At 45.6% G+C, this 12,144-nt stretch overlaps 3 protein-coding genes across 3 annotated transcripts; 2 read left to right on the top strand and 1 right to left on the bottom strand.

Annotated features, from left to right (window-relative positions):
* Positions 1–547: 547 nt before the first annotated feature.
* Positions 548–939, top strand: LHYA1_G004406 (uncharacterized protein; the record flags this gene model as incomplete). Its single annotated transcript, XM_031149366.1, has 2 exons — positions 548–605; positions 668–939. 2 exons carry the CDS (start codon positions 548–550, stop codon positions 937–939), a joined length of 330 nt encoding a protein of 109 aa, XP_031005553.1.
* Positions 940–1,455: 516 nt separating this feature from the next.
* On the top strand, positions 1,456–2,334 carry LHYA1_G004405 (uncharacterized protein; the record flags this gene model as incomplete). Its single annotated transcript, XM_031149365.1, has 3 exons — positions 1,456–1,485; positions 1,594–1,866; positions 1,969–2,334. 3 exons carry the CDS (start codon positions 1,456–1,458, stop codon positions 2,332–2,334), a joined length of 669 nt encoding a protein of 222 aa, XP_031005552.1.
* An 8,541-nt stretch (positions 2,335–10,875) lies between these two features.
* Positions 10,876–12,144, bottom strand: creA (DNA-binding protein; the record flags this gene model as incomplete). The annotated part of the gene is made up of 1 exon (XM_031149364.1): positions 10,876–12,144. One exon carries the CDS (start codon positions 12,142–12,144, stop codon positions 10,876–10,878), a length of 1,269 nt encoding a protein of 422 aa, XP_031005551.1.

Here is a 12,144-nt window from a genome sequence, read left to right as displayed (position 1 = left end):
GGGCGGTGGTGCTGCCATGCATTATGCAATTTGGGGGTACGAACAGTAATAGATGATGAATCGATGATAAGGAAAAGCAAAAGAAAAAGAAAAGGGGGATGTTCTTCCAAGGTCTTGGAAGTACCGGTAGAGGCAATCATATTGAAATTAAAGGATAAATCTGGTAATATTTATATAGAGGATGTGAATCACCACTCCCTTCGTATATTCGTACATGTACCAAAGGATGTAGGGCTGGGGCTGAATCTTGAGCACCAGATTCCTGGTCGCTTCTTCTTTTTGTGGAGATGGCCGTAAAACACTATAAGAGTTAGAGTGTTAGAGTAGCAATACTCCGTAGATATGCTTATTTCCTTCTATATATAGCACAACAAACTGCCAAAGTTGCCCTACATCCACAACCTAAAGTCCATGCACCACGCGGATCACCTGACAGCGCGAGCGTGTTGTGAAGAATTTCCGACGCGCTTCTGTCACCTCGCGACTTATATCATCTCCACAATCAATGCCATGCACATGCAGATATCCTCCTCCCATCCCTACAACCATGGACTATGACTCTATTCACGGCCCAGGCATATCTAACTTCTCATCGCCAATTGCTCGTAAGACCTCATTTATCACCTCCACCCTTTAAATCCTCTGAATCCTCTCTAACAACAACCAGATCGCATGCCCACAATCTCCGCAGCCCAGGCTCTAGAAGATCTCAAGTCATCACCTAAACGATGCATCTCTACCGGCTTGAGCCTCCTTGACCATGCGCTGCAGAACAAGGAGCCTCAATTGCCAGAGACCGAGCCTTTCTATGGTGGTGTGTCACGAGGGGAGGTGACTGAGGTTTATGGCCCTCCCGGGGTTGGGAAGACAGCTCTTGGGTTGGTGAAGCTCTTAGCTAGAGGTTCTCATTTGCTGATGAAGAAGACAGGATGCAATTAGCTGCAAGTGCGTTACAAGCTGGCGGGGGTGTGATTTGGGTAGGTAGGTCTTCATTTCCGATTTTCTCTGTTCGCATAGCACACCGCGCTCATGCTTCGAATAGAAGTATCGGCTGTGAACTCTGTCGATTACCGCAAGCTGCCATTTTGAGATGTTTTCAACTAGTCTCTTGTTATCCCGACTGCGTGTACGAAGTCGCTAGCTGAAGTCATGAGCTCCAGAGAATCTTGGATCATCTTTATATTGACATATCTACAGATGCATCACATTCAGTGCCAGGAATTCGACTCTCTCAAATCATAAACACATTTCACCCAATAACATCACAGTCTTCTACGGAACCCCGCAGCATATCTGACTTGCTTGATAATTTGACACATTTCTCGACACCCACACTCGCTCATTTGGTAGCCCTCTTCTCGCGGACATCCCAAAACCATCCAGCGCCAAATACCAGCTTGATCATCATTGATTCATTCTCCTCGCTAATCACCACAGCTTTTTCTCGCACCGTAGATGCTACCGGAGCTCCTAAAAGATCTGGAGGTAAGGTATCCTGCTCCTTCCAACGACAGACTTAAGCTGACAGAATCAGCCCCAAATCCTGCCGCACGGAAGTTTCCAATTCTTCAATCCTTAACAAACACCCTTCAGAAGCTCGCCGCGACTCGCAATATCGCCGTCGTCGTCTTATCACAATGTGTGACGAAAATGCGTCCAGGATGTGGTGCAGTTCTTGTCCCCGCTGTCAGCACTACTGCGTGGGAGCAAGGTCTCGGTTGTAGAGTTGCTTTATTCAGGGACTGGGGATGGAACAATGAAGATGGACAAGCCGTAAATAATGTGAGGTTAGCCCAAGTCATTAAGGCTGAAGGAACTGCTCTACCTGATGGGAGACAGAAGGTGGTGGGGTTCTTCATCGATGAGGTATGTTTACCACGTTTTCTATTCCGAGAGTTCAAGACGTTGACATTTCTCACAATCTGCTCGACAACCACGTTGGTTCTTATTGTATTGACATCATTTCAGAATGGATTGGAGCTTCTAGATCTACCATCAACCACTCTTTTCGACCCCTCCCGCCCACAACTTCCAGCGGCAAGGAATTTACCGTCCACTCCAATCCTCCCGCAGAAACGAAAGATTTCAGCAACTGACCTTGAGGTGCCAGATAGTGAAGGCGAAGATGATGAAGACTACGGTTGGGCTGAAGACGACGAGGAGGCTGTGCCTGTCATGCCACCACAATGGCAAGGCAGCGAGGACATCTTGATACCTCCTCAAGGAGAGCTTGAAGTTGAAGACGCAGAGGAGGAACAAGAAGATGAAGTAGAGGGCGAGGAAGAGGGCCCGAAAGAAGAGATAGATGATAGCGAAGATGAACTTGCTCTTTGACAAAGTCCGAGGTTGCTAAACACCCCTTTCATTTGACTCGTCTATTTCTTCTACAAGAGCTTACTTTGACTTTAAGAAGTCTGGCTTTAGTGCTTGCAAAACTTCCCTTGCTCCTTGCTTTCCCTTTCACGCTAAGAACAAGAAGTTGAAATCAAAGTACCTTAAACAGGCCCGGATTGTTCGGGACGTACGAAGCAGAGACAAAACCATACGCATGCAGATGTGATTCAAAAAGCGTCGGAGCGGCCTTTTCAGCCATTCAAGAGTGGTGGGAAAAGACATGCCGTGCTCGTGCTTCAGAGGCAGGACAATGCGATAATGCTACAAGCTGCCACAGTATACCAAATTGTTGACAGGAGAAGGCATTAGGGAGTCTCAATAGCGCAGTCATGCTTCAAGCAAAGTCTCTGTACCTCATGCCCGCCCTCGCACAACGACCGCAATGCAACGTTGTCTGTCGTAGATACGCTTTAAGTATCTCGTTTCGAAGTTGAGCGCAGATCCAACCCACAGAGCATATGGAATTATTGCTCCTCTGTCGATCACAGTTACCCAAGAGCCAGCTGACATCTTTACCTCTGTTCATTCATTGATGGAATGAAGAAACTGCGGCTCGGACATGTACACAGCAGACTCAACGCGATCATTTCCTCATTTCATTCTTCATACCTCTGTGCGATCTCCTGCTTCTATCCATCCCATCAAAGGGACACCTCAGCATAAATACATACAAAGCATTCTCATTCATCAATTGAAAAGTTGAGGCGTCCGTCACCAATTCAATTTGCGTCATGCCAATATGCATGCACGATGCACCCCACATCAGGCTAAGTACCATACGATACCATACCGTGTCATCTCACCGCCATGCTATAGATCCTCTCATGCTAGTAATAGATTCCAACATGATCCAAATCCCAAGATCCGCTACAGTACGGAGTAAGCGGTGTGTTATTCTACGCGAGCGGTGAAAAGCAAAAAGCAAAAAGCAATATAACCTAATGTTATAAAGTGAGTCAACATCTCTTACTAAATGATACTTAATCACTAACACCGGAGTATGTATTATATTATAATACTCCGTTAGCCAGGCCTGGCTTAAGTGTTTCTTAGCCTATTCGCACCTTCACGTTTAATTTCTTCTCCAGGTGCGAATACGAGAAACATCATGCCAAGATGTTGAAAGTCTAGTCGATTAATCACTCAATCAATCAATGAATCACTGCAGGTGTGTAGGTGGGTAGATCAGCTCGTTTGTAGCGTAGGTAATTTCATTTGGTGCTTGTTTTTTATCAAAAAATTCAATGCAGTCAAATCCATACTCCGTGAGTCCATACAAGTGCAAACACGACCTGGTTTTATCTACCATATCCTCTATTACCGATCAATTAAAAACACGTTCTCTGTACCTAGTACATGTACATGTACATGAAATCCAATGCGGCGCATACATGCATATATGTGCAGACAGACGAGCGGGTGAATGAGAGAAAGAGGCGCGAAGATCCGAAGCTTTGGTAGGAGATTTCCCGAGGCGGTAAGGAGGTAGGTACTGTAGGCTGGTAATCCTGTATAGTACCTATGTACGTCGTATGAAACCAGCGACGGGAGGCGTTGAGGGGAAGGAGGGGAATTTCACGACGGAGTAGAGTCGGTAGGTAGAATGTTATGTTGTGTTATTCCTTGTGGTACCTTAGCGTGGATCCGCCTACCTGAGCCTGGTTCTTCTAATTGATATATCTTCTATATACCCTAATGCCGTAACATGGGATACAAGGTACCTTAGTACGGTTAAATATATTATATTCCTATAAGGCAGTACTAGTCTGGTATAGTACTACTTTTAAGAATTTATTAATTATATGCATAACATAGCTACATGCAATCTACTTTACCTCCGATATCACTCGTGTGAAACAAAAATACATTCTCCATCCTGTTCCCCAGATTCTTGGCTCAGCTTGGCTCAGATCAGCTCAAATCAGATTTGCGAAATGGAGGCGCTCTGCTCTGAATCTAGATCTCGACCGTTAGTTCGGGGTTACGTTACGGACCGCACTTGTATACCCCACCTTCCATCCCACCCCCTCTACCCCCGTGTCATATACGATGAGTCTCGCGCGGGGAAAAGAAAAGAAAAGAAAAGAAAAGAAAAGAAAAGGAAAAAAAAGCTAGAATTTATAAACAGCTAAAAGAAAACATAGAGGAAAAGAAGTGGGAATCGTAGTATTATGCGGCATAGTATGCACGTTATTCTCCCAGCTTGTAGTATAGTACCATCGTCTCACCGGTTATACTATATAGACCCCTACTCCCACCCCTCTCGTACCTGCGTATTCGGTCGGAAGAATAGAAAAGATAATAGGCAGCGCGGATGAGGCTTCCCCATATTAGAGAATTACAGGTACGGAGTATGCAATTGTCAGATTGGGGTAGAGAAAGGATGCCATTTCGACACACTAGTACTATGTATGGCTTTAGAAATGTTATACTATAGGTAGTAGGTAGGTAGATCTAGGAGAGAGACAGAATAATAATCTAAAAGCAATACTCTTACTTAAGATCATCTCATCGATATCCTGCTACCATCCTGCCTGCTTACTCACTAATTTAATTCCCTCCAGCTACCCGAAACGGCAATTCCTGCCCATCCAGGTCCGACCTGGCCCCCAGAAACTAGAGTGGACTCCACGCTACGTTTATTTGGTGTGGGGTACGGAGTAACGTACCATACATGCATACGGAGTACCTAGTAGCGGTGACGAAGATGGCGGGGTGTCCCGGCGGTGTACAGTATAGATAGTACGGGGTATCGCGACGGAAGAGGGGAAGTACGAGTATCGTGTCTGTACAAGCACGTACCGAATGTACAACACAACATAACACAGCACTTAACATGCCACTCTAAGCCAAAACACGCCATTATATACCTTACCTCCTTCCCCGCACCCTTCGTTCGTTCCTCCATATTCATTTAGTCTTTTTCTTTTTCGTTTTCTTCGTCCCTTTCTAAAACCAAGAAGTTGGTCAAGAAATTGCCCCGAGAATGTTCGTCCGAAAGTCGTACGACGTAAGATGAGATGGAGCTGAAATTCGACCGCTACTAAAATAGAAAACTTAGATCAAGATAACGCTAAAAATGAGCTGGGCTGGACTTAGTACCACGGCAGTTCAGCGACGTTCTTATATTTCAACAAATGGCAATTTTAGCACTTGTAAGAACGGAAAATATGCGCAAGGGTGAAGTGCACCAATTAAAGTTTATTACTATTATCATAGTATGGGCCAACTGCTTCCTGTACTCCATGTTTTCTTGCTCATATATACCCCCACATTATTCTATTCCCCAGATTGTGGAGAGCCGAGCCCTAGCTCCACCTACCTTACTATTACATCCCCTCCTATCCCATCGTATCCTAACACCACTCCCAATTCTCTCTAAAGATATATTGCCGTCCAGGCCCCTAGATCTTGCAAGCTCCTTGCTCTAATAACGCATCCTATCTCGTCTCGTATCAAGAAAACCATAATTCCTCCGTCTCCAAATCCACGAATCACAAGCGCAGATCATTAAGCACGTGGAACTGATAAGCAGCCGTCCTATGTAGATAGGATGAATGGATATGATGACGCAGTTATATATAGATCGTCGCTTTGTTTTAGGTAATAATCCGATCCGATCTACCACTATAGAAAATCACGAAAGCTCGGAGGAGCTTGGTGCGAGGCTAAGAGGAGGGATGGGAATGCGAACTGCGGAGTGCCCTAAGCGGCGGTGTTTGTACTTTAGTTGTTTGCGATAATGATATTGGCTTCTGTGGCGGATGTTATGAATAGAATTCAGTTAGGAAGTACTATACTATAGCAAAATTCTACCTTTTAGCAAGGCTGTGCTTTTCTTCTTAAGTTAGTAAGTCTTTAACTAGACGTTTGAATGAGTTCTGGAAACTTAAACATATCAGATTGATAATATTCGAGTAATAAATACATGAAGTCGTGCCCCTCTCTATGTTTCCATCTCTAGCATAACATGGAGTGAAAGTATAGAGAAAACCTTCCCCAGCCTCGCCGAAAGGAGGGAGTAAGATTTCAGATTTCAATTTATAATATTCCCCTCAATAATATGCAGGCCCTTAAATAACACCATCCCATCCGGGCCAAACAGCGGACATAATCAACCACAGCAATGCGTTTTAATATATGGATATGCAGCCGGACAACCCCCCCTCCCCCCGCCGTTCAGCAAGCAGTCTCTAAGCGTCTTGCAAGAGAAGCAGGTTAATATCAAAGTATAAAACGCTCTAGATATCGCAAAGTAGGTACTCTATACTGTAAAATGTGACCATGTACAAGTAAGTACCCTCACAAACCCCTGAAACGGCTCTCCCGCATCTTTGTTTCGTGCAACACACCCGGCTGCAAGAACGGGAGCATTGCACATACTCTGCAACCGGCGCCGGAGAATCATCTGCCCCTTTTAACAAACTTGGTTATAGAAGTTCTTCCATGGATATGTACAGGGACCGGGGAAACCCCAGTTCGAAATGTACTACGGTTCAGATGAAAGGTGGAGTTACCCGAGCGCCTCTCTATCCCGAGTTCTGACTATGTCTGGTTATATATAAGGATAAGTACATTTGCATGTACTAAAAGTTCATGTGTTTGCAATGTTACCTCGCTGCTACTTTTTCCGGAAGTAGAGAAACATGGAGTTAGTTTTCCTTGTTTTCTGGTGTTGAAGTTACGTTTATAGATGACTTGGGCTTCCTAGGCTTTATTCTTAGGTGTATACATTAAACTTACTAGTAATGTATTTGCAAGACTCTTAAAAGATCGTCCAGAATCTAGCAAATGTACCTAAAGAAAGAACATGTTCCATGATCCCCTGCGTTTTTCAGAACCTGCAAGCCACTTCCTTTCCCGCACCTATTCCTCCCGAGCTCTCTGTTTCCCCATAGTGCATGCCTGCTTTTCTTCAACCTTTTCAATTTTTTCTTTCTTTCTTCAATTGCTAACAACACACCTGGACCATCCCTATGCATTGCATTCCTTCATCTCGAGTCTCCAACGTGGGTTTAGACCCAGCACCGATTCAGCTCGCATGTATAACATTTGCTACACCCGTGCCATACCCGGACATCGAAACAGTTTTGTAGCACAGCACAGTAACACAACACAAACCCCTCACTCACTCACTCACTCTCACTTCCGACCTCCGAATCAATCTCATCGCATAGAGAGCACTGCTACAGTACCTCCTTCCCGTTCCTTCGAGTCATCGTTACGAAAGGTTGAGTCAACTCAAAGCCAAATCTCAGCTCTCCAAGCCCAAACGCCACCAACATCTGGTAATTCAGCCTCAACTTCTATGTATCATCTCTCTCTCTCTCTTTCTCTTTCTCTCTCGGATCCACCAGTCGGTTTTCAGATATCCTTTGAAAAAACACGAGTTTGAGTTCAGCCTTATTGAGACGAACGTGTCACAACATAATATAGATAGATGCCCGATCGACAAGTTTCTCTTCTCCCAACCGAGCCCACGGGTAGACAACAAGTACTGTAAAATGCAAAATGCAAAATGCAAAATGCGGAATAGAGACAAAGGAAAGTATCTCTCTCATCTGCGGCTATAGAACGTCCATCCATCCATCTCACCCAGGCGGCTATATCACCATACACAAGCAACCACCTTGGCGCACAATCAACAAAGTCTACTATAGCTAGCAAATCAATATACTTAAACGCTGCCTATTCCATCAATTAATATATTCTCGCTGATCGCTGATCGCTGCCCTGCCTTGCCCTGCGCGCCCGCATGCACTACAACATCTCCACGCGACGAAGTGTCCCCCTTCCCCGCACACCCCCGCCCAAAAAACTCTGTCATCTTGTGTGATCTGATCTGACCTCATCTGATAGAATGCAAGAAGAACTGATCACCGAAGCAAAAACTGTTTTCTTCGGATCAAGTGCAGCGTACTGCGCGTCCTATAGCGTGATTCGAAAGAAAGTCGAAGCACTTGGATCACTTCTGTCTGGAGCAAATGCATACATACATGCGCATATGCATATTCCTTCCCCGCCGTGTTATACGCATCCTGGAACGAAATATGCATCGTGCGCGCGCAGCAGTAGCAGCTGTAATATATATACCCGCCATATATATATGCACGACATCCCGAAAGGTAAATTGCCCCGCCCCGCCTTGCCTTGCCTTGCCCGCACCGCACTCGGTGCATATGTATGCAGCATATAGGCACTTGTCTACCGAGCTGAATATTGCATTGCATTGCTTGGCGAGCCCATGTACAAACCATACAAAAACAAAATCGAAATGTACAAACACAGCATAAGGTAGCAGTAGAAGTAGTAGTAATAGAGAAAAAGCTTTTCATCCATCTATCCAACCAATCAGATCAAAGCTAGCAAGTGGCAACTTCGTACTCTGATCGGTATCATGGATGAACGAAAAGAGCCGACCCTTGTTCAGCTGAATAGAATATAAGAATGGGTATACAGCAACAGCAGGACTATCTACACTTATAATGCAAGCAAGCAAGTAAGCTATAACCGTACGAAACAAAACGTTTCAAACCCCTCATTTCACTTCACTTGTGAAACCCGACCAAGTATACACATGCAGCTATAAGCTAAAGAAAAAGAGAAAGAGAAAGAAAAAGAGTAAGTTATATACGAGTCATCAAAAACCATACAGACTAGCTCAAGAACCCGAGAACCTAAGAATGAAAACCCCCCGATTCCCTTTTTTCTTTTTTCCTTTCTTGCTATAGTACTATACCAAACTATACGTAGAGAGATACTCCGTACTAAACCTTTTGCATGAAGCATATAGATGTACTTGTACAGCGGCGTAATATCTATCTATTCTACCGCTCCCGCTACACCCATCTCATCTCATGTCATCCATCTCACATCAGCCCACCCCACCCCGCCTCGCCCCGCCTCGCTCTTCTACATTCTCCATTCTCCATTCTCCATGCCCATACATGCAACACAACACAAGGCAAAGCAAGCAAGGGGAAGCGGGACACACCCGCAAGCGACCCAACCTCACCCTCTCCTCCTCACCCACCTACTCCAACTCCCGGACCTCACCGCACAAGTACCGACGGATGCTATGCTATGTATGTGCTTCGAAGTAAAGGATGTATGCATGTATGTAGACATGCTCCCCTCTCTGCCCACCAAGCACGCAGCGGGATCGTAAGGTTTGAGAGGGGAATCAGGAGATATTCGTAATTCTTCTACAGCAACCTTGCGTGTGTATGTATAACCAAGTACCTTGCACATAACTAGGTAACTATACAGTACAATCCCTACCTTACACCATATTACTAATACCTAGTACAAATACCTCTCTCTACCTACCAAGTTCCCTTCCATAACCCCTACCTATCCAGCCAGTCGTTCCGTAGAATCCCCAATCCCAACTCTCGTATACAAGTAAACAACCTCCTTTTAGAATCAGCTTAATCTAATCTCCTCTCCAAATAGACTATGTATATATGGAATCCCGCACCTTATCCTACTATTAAACGGGGCTTTTTATATATACTTTGATCCCTAAAGAAGGCATCTCTAGGGGCCGGCCTTTTTAGTTGATAAGATACCCCCCTGTACAGTACGGAGTAATACTATAGTCACATATTGACTATAAGTGGAAAGTTGCAGTCAGCAGTATTTATGAAAACACAACACCTTGTAAATCAAGAAAACACTTATATACGGTAGACTTTATTTTACTTATTTAACCATATATTTTATAACGTAATGCTATCTATATTCAACTACCGACTGCCGACGGGAGCGCATGTCTTTCCGAGTACCTTAGAGTTCGTAAGGGGAGGGACTCGAGGGGCCGTCATGTGAAGATGGTACCTGACCAGAACTTGTTATCCATACCATCCATCCATCCATCCATCTATCGTTCACATGCTCTTTCCCTCCCCCCCTTTATAATATCACAAGGCACATGCACACAATCCACAATCACAATCACATGCCAAAGTCTAGACTGCGGTCCAAAATCGTACTGTCTGCACGTACGGTATGTACAAGTTTTCAAGTATGTAATATTGCATTTGCATTTGCATTTCCATCCACGCGATAAACCATGCCTTAGCTGGCTTGAACGCGTGCCTACTCCGTTCCGAGCCCCTATGCCCAGCCAATCTATAGAATGATGTGTTTAGACGACGCTGAAGAAACAAGACTGCAAGCAAAACAAAAGTAAAGCAGAAAAGAAACATGTCGTAAAGTTATCATAGTACCTCCTCCATTCAAACCCCAGTAGCCGAGAAGAGAAAAAGAAAAGAAAAGTCTATTTGCGTGGGCGCTGTTCTATGAATACACACAAAGTGGTAAGCCGTAAACTGAGTTGCAGTAAAGATCTCGAGCCCATATACCATCTAGCAGGTTGGGACAGGTCGTCGAGGAGAATTATTGTATATTGAGTTGTGAATGTCGAAACGCCTCGGTGGCATTTCTATCTTTCTATGCGCATAGAACTTCCCGGTTCCATCACATCCGGTCCATCAAATCGCCTCCTGCAACACTGCCTGTTGTACTACTTTGCCCACTTGAATTGAAACCGTTTTCGCCCGTAGTTAAGAGATCTTGCACTGCGACTTTTGGTACTTGCGGAACTGGTAGTTTCCTCTGCGTACCATCTGTCCTCTCCATAATATCACTGATCGTGAGACCACTTCTTGGAGCCGAAGTTGTTTTGTTGTTGTGGTATTGACCGTCGAGATGTTGGGGCTCCATAGGAGCAAGCGCAGGTGTATGTTGTAATGTCAGATTGCGAATTCCTGGCAAATCGTATCCACCGCCATACGGTCTCAGACGGGGAGAGTGTGCTGGAGTGGCGAGAGGGGTGTGATCGGGTGTTGGGGAGAGCGAGTCATGCGAAAAGGTGGGCGAAGATGGAGCAGTGCTATTCGGCGAGTTTGGTCTTGAGCGCTTGACTCTGTGCGAGTAGTGGTCGTCTTCTTCGTGGGAATGTGATCTCGACATCGCATAGGCCGACAGTGAAGGAAGGTGATTCCGACTGTTCTGACTGCTGTGGCTGTAGTAAGGGTGATGCCTCGAGTTGTGATGGGGGTGATGTGTAGCAAAGGTGCTTTCTCTCTCGACTTGGGTAGCAGCGGTGGCAAGCAGGTTGATATCGAGATTCTGACCATTATTCGGACTGCCTCCTAGACTCCGACCATAGGGATTAAGAGATGAGGACGGGGTAGAGTATGCGGCGTAGGAGTGTGGAGGGGAGACATTGGGGGAACCGAGAGCAGATGCAGGCGCGGATCGTGACATGCTGTTCTTTGGCGGTGGCATCATTTGAGCCATGGATGCCTGTTCCAAACCTCCATTCTGCACAGCATGTTGGACAGATTGTTGTGTCTTGTTACTCCTCCTTGAGTTGGGGTTGTTGTGTATCCTCGAGTGTCGAGTCAGCTCGTCTGACCGCGAAAAGCGCTTTGTGCAGCCCGGGAATTGACATGCATGCGGCTTCTCTCCAGTATGTGTTCGAATATGTCTTGTCTGATGTTCGAGACGGTGGAAAGCCTTGTCGCACAAGGGGCATTTGTAGGGACGAGGCAAGTCCTGTCGGTCTTCTCCATGCTGCCCTCCAATCAACGGTGGCATCATGCTCACGGCTGCCATTTCTGCTTCGAGCTGCACCCTCTGGATCTCAGCTAATTTTCTTCGCGCTGCCTCCTGCTCTCGCTCTTGTTGTGTCTGTGGATTCAGCAGACTTCCAAAATCTACTGCGGAAGATGCGCGTTGCAT

This window comes from Lachnellula hyalina (genome assembly GCF_007821495.1).
Source record: "Lachnellula hyalina strain CBS 185.66 chromosome Unknown contig00062, whole genome shotgun sequence".
Classification (NCBI taxonomy): Eukaryota; Fungi; Ascomycota; class Leotiomycetes; order Helotiales; family Lachnaceae; genus Lachnellula; species Lachnellula hyalina.
The sequence above is the reverse complement of the archived record's forward strand: the minus strand, read 5'-3'. Positions and strand labels throughout refer to the sequence as shown.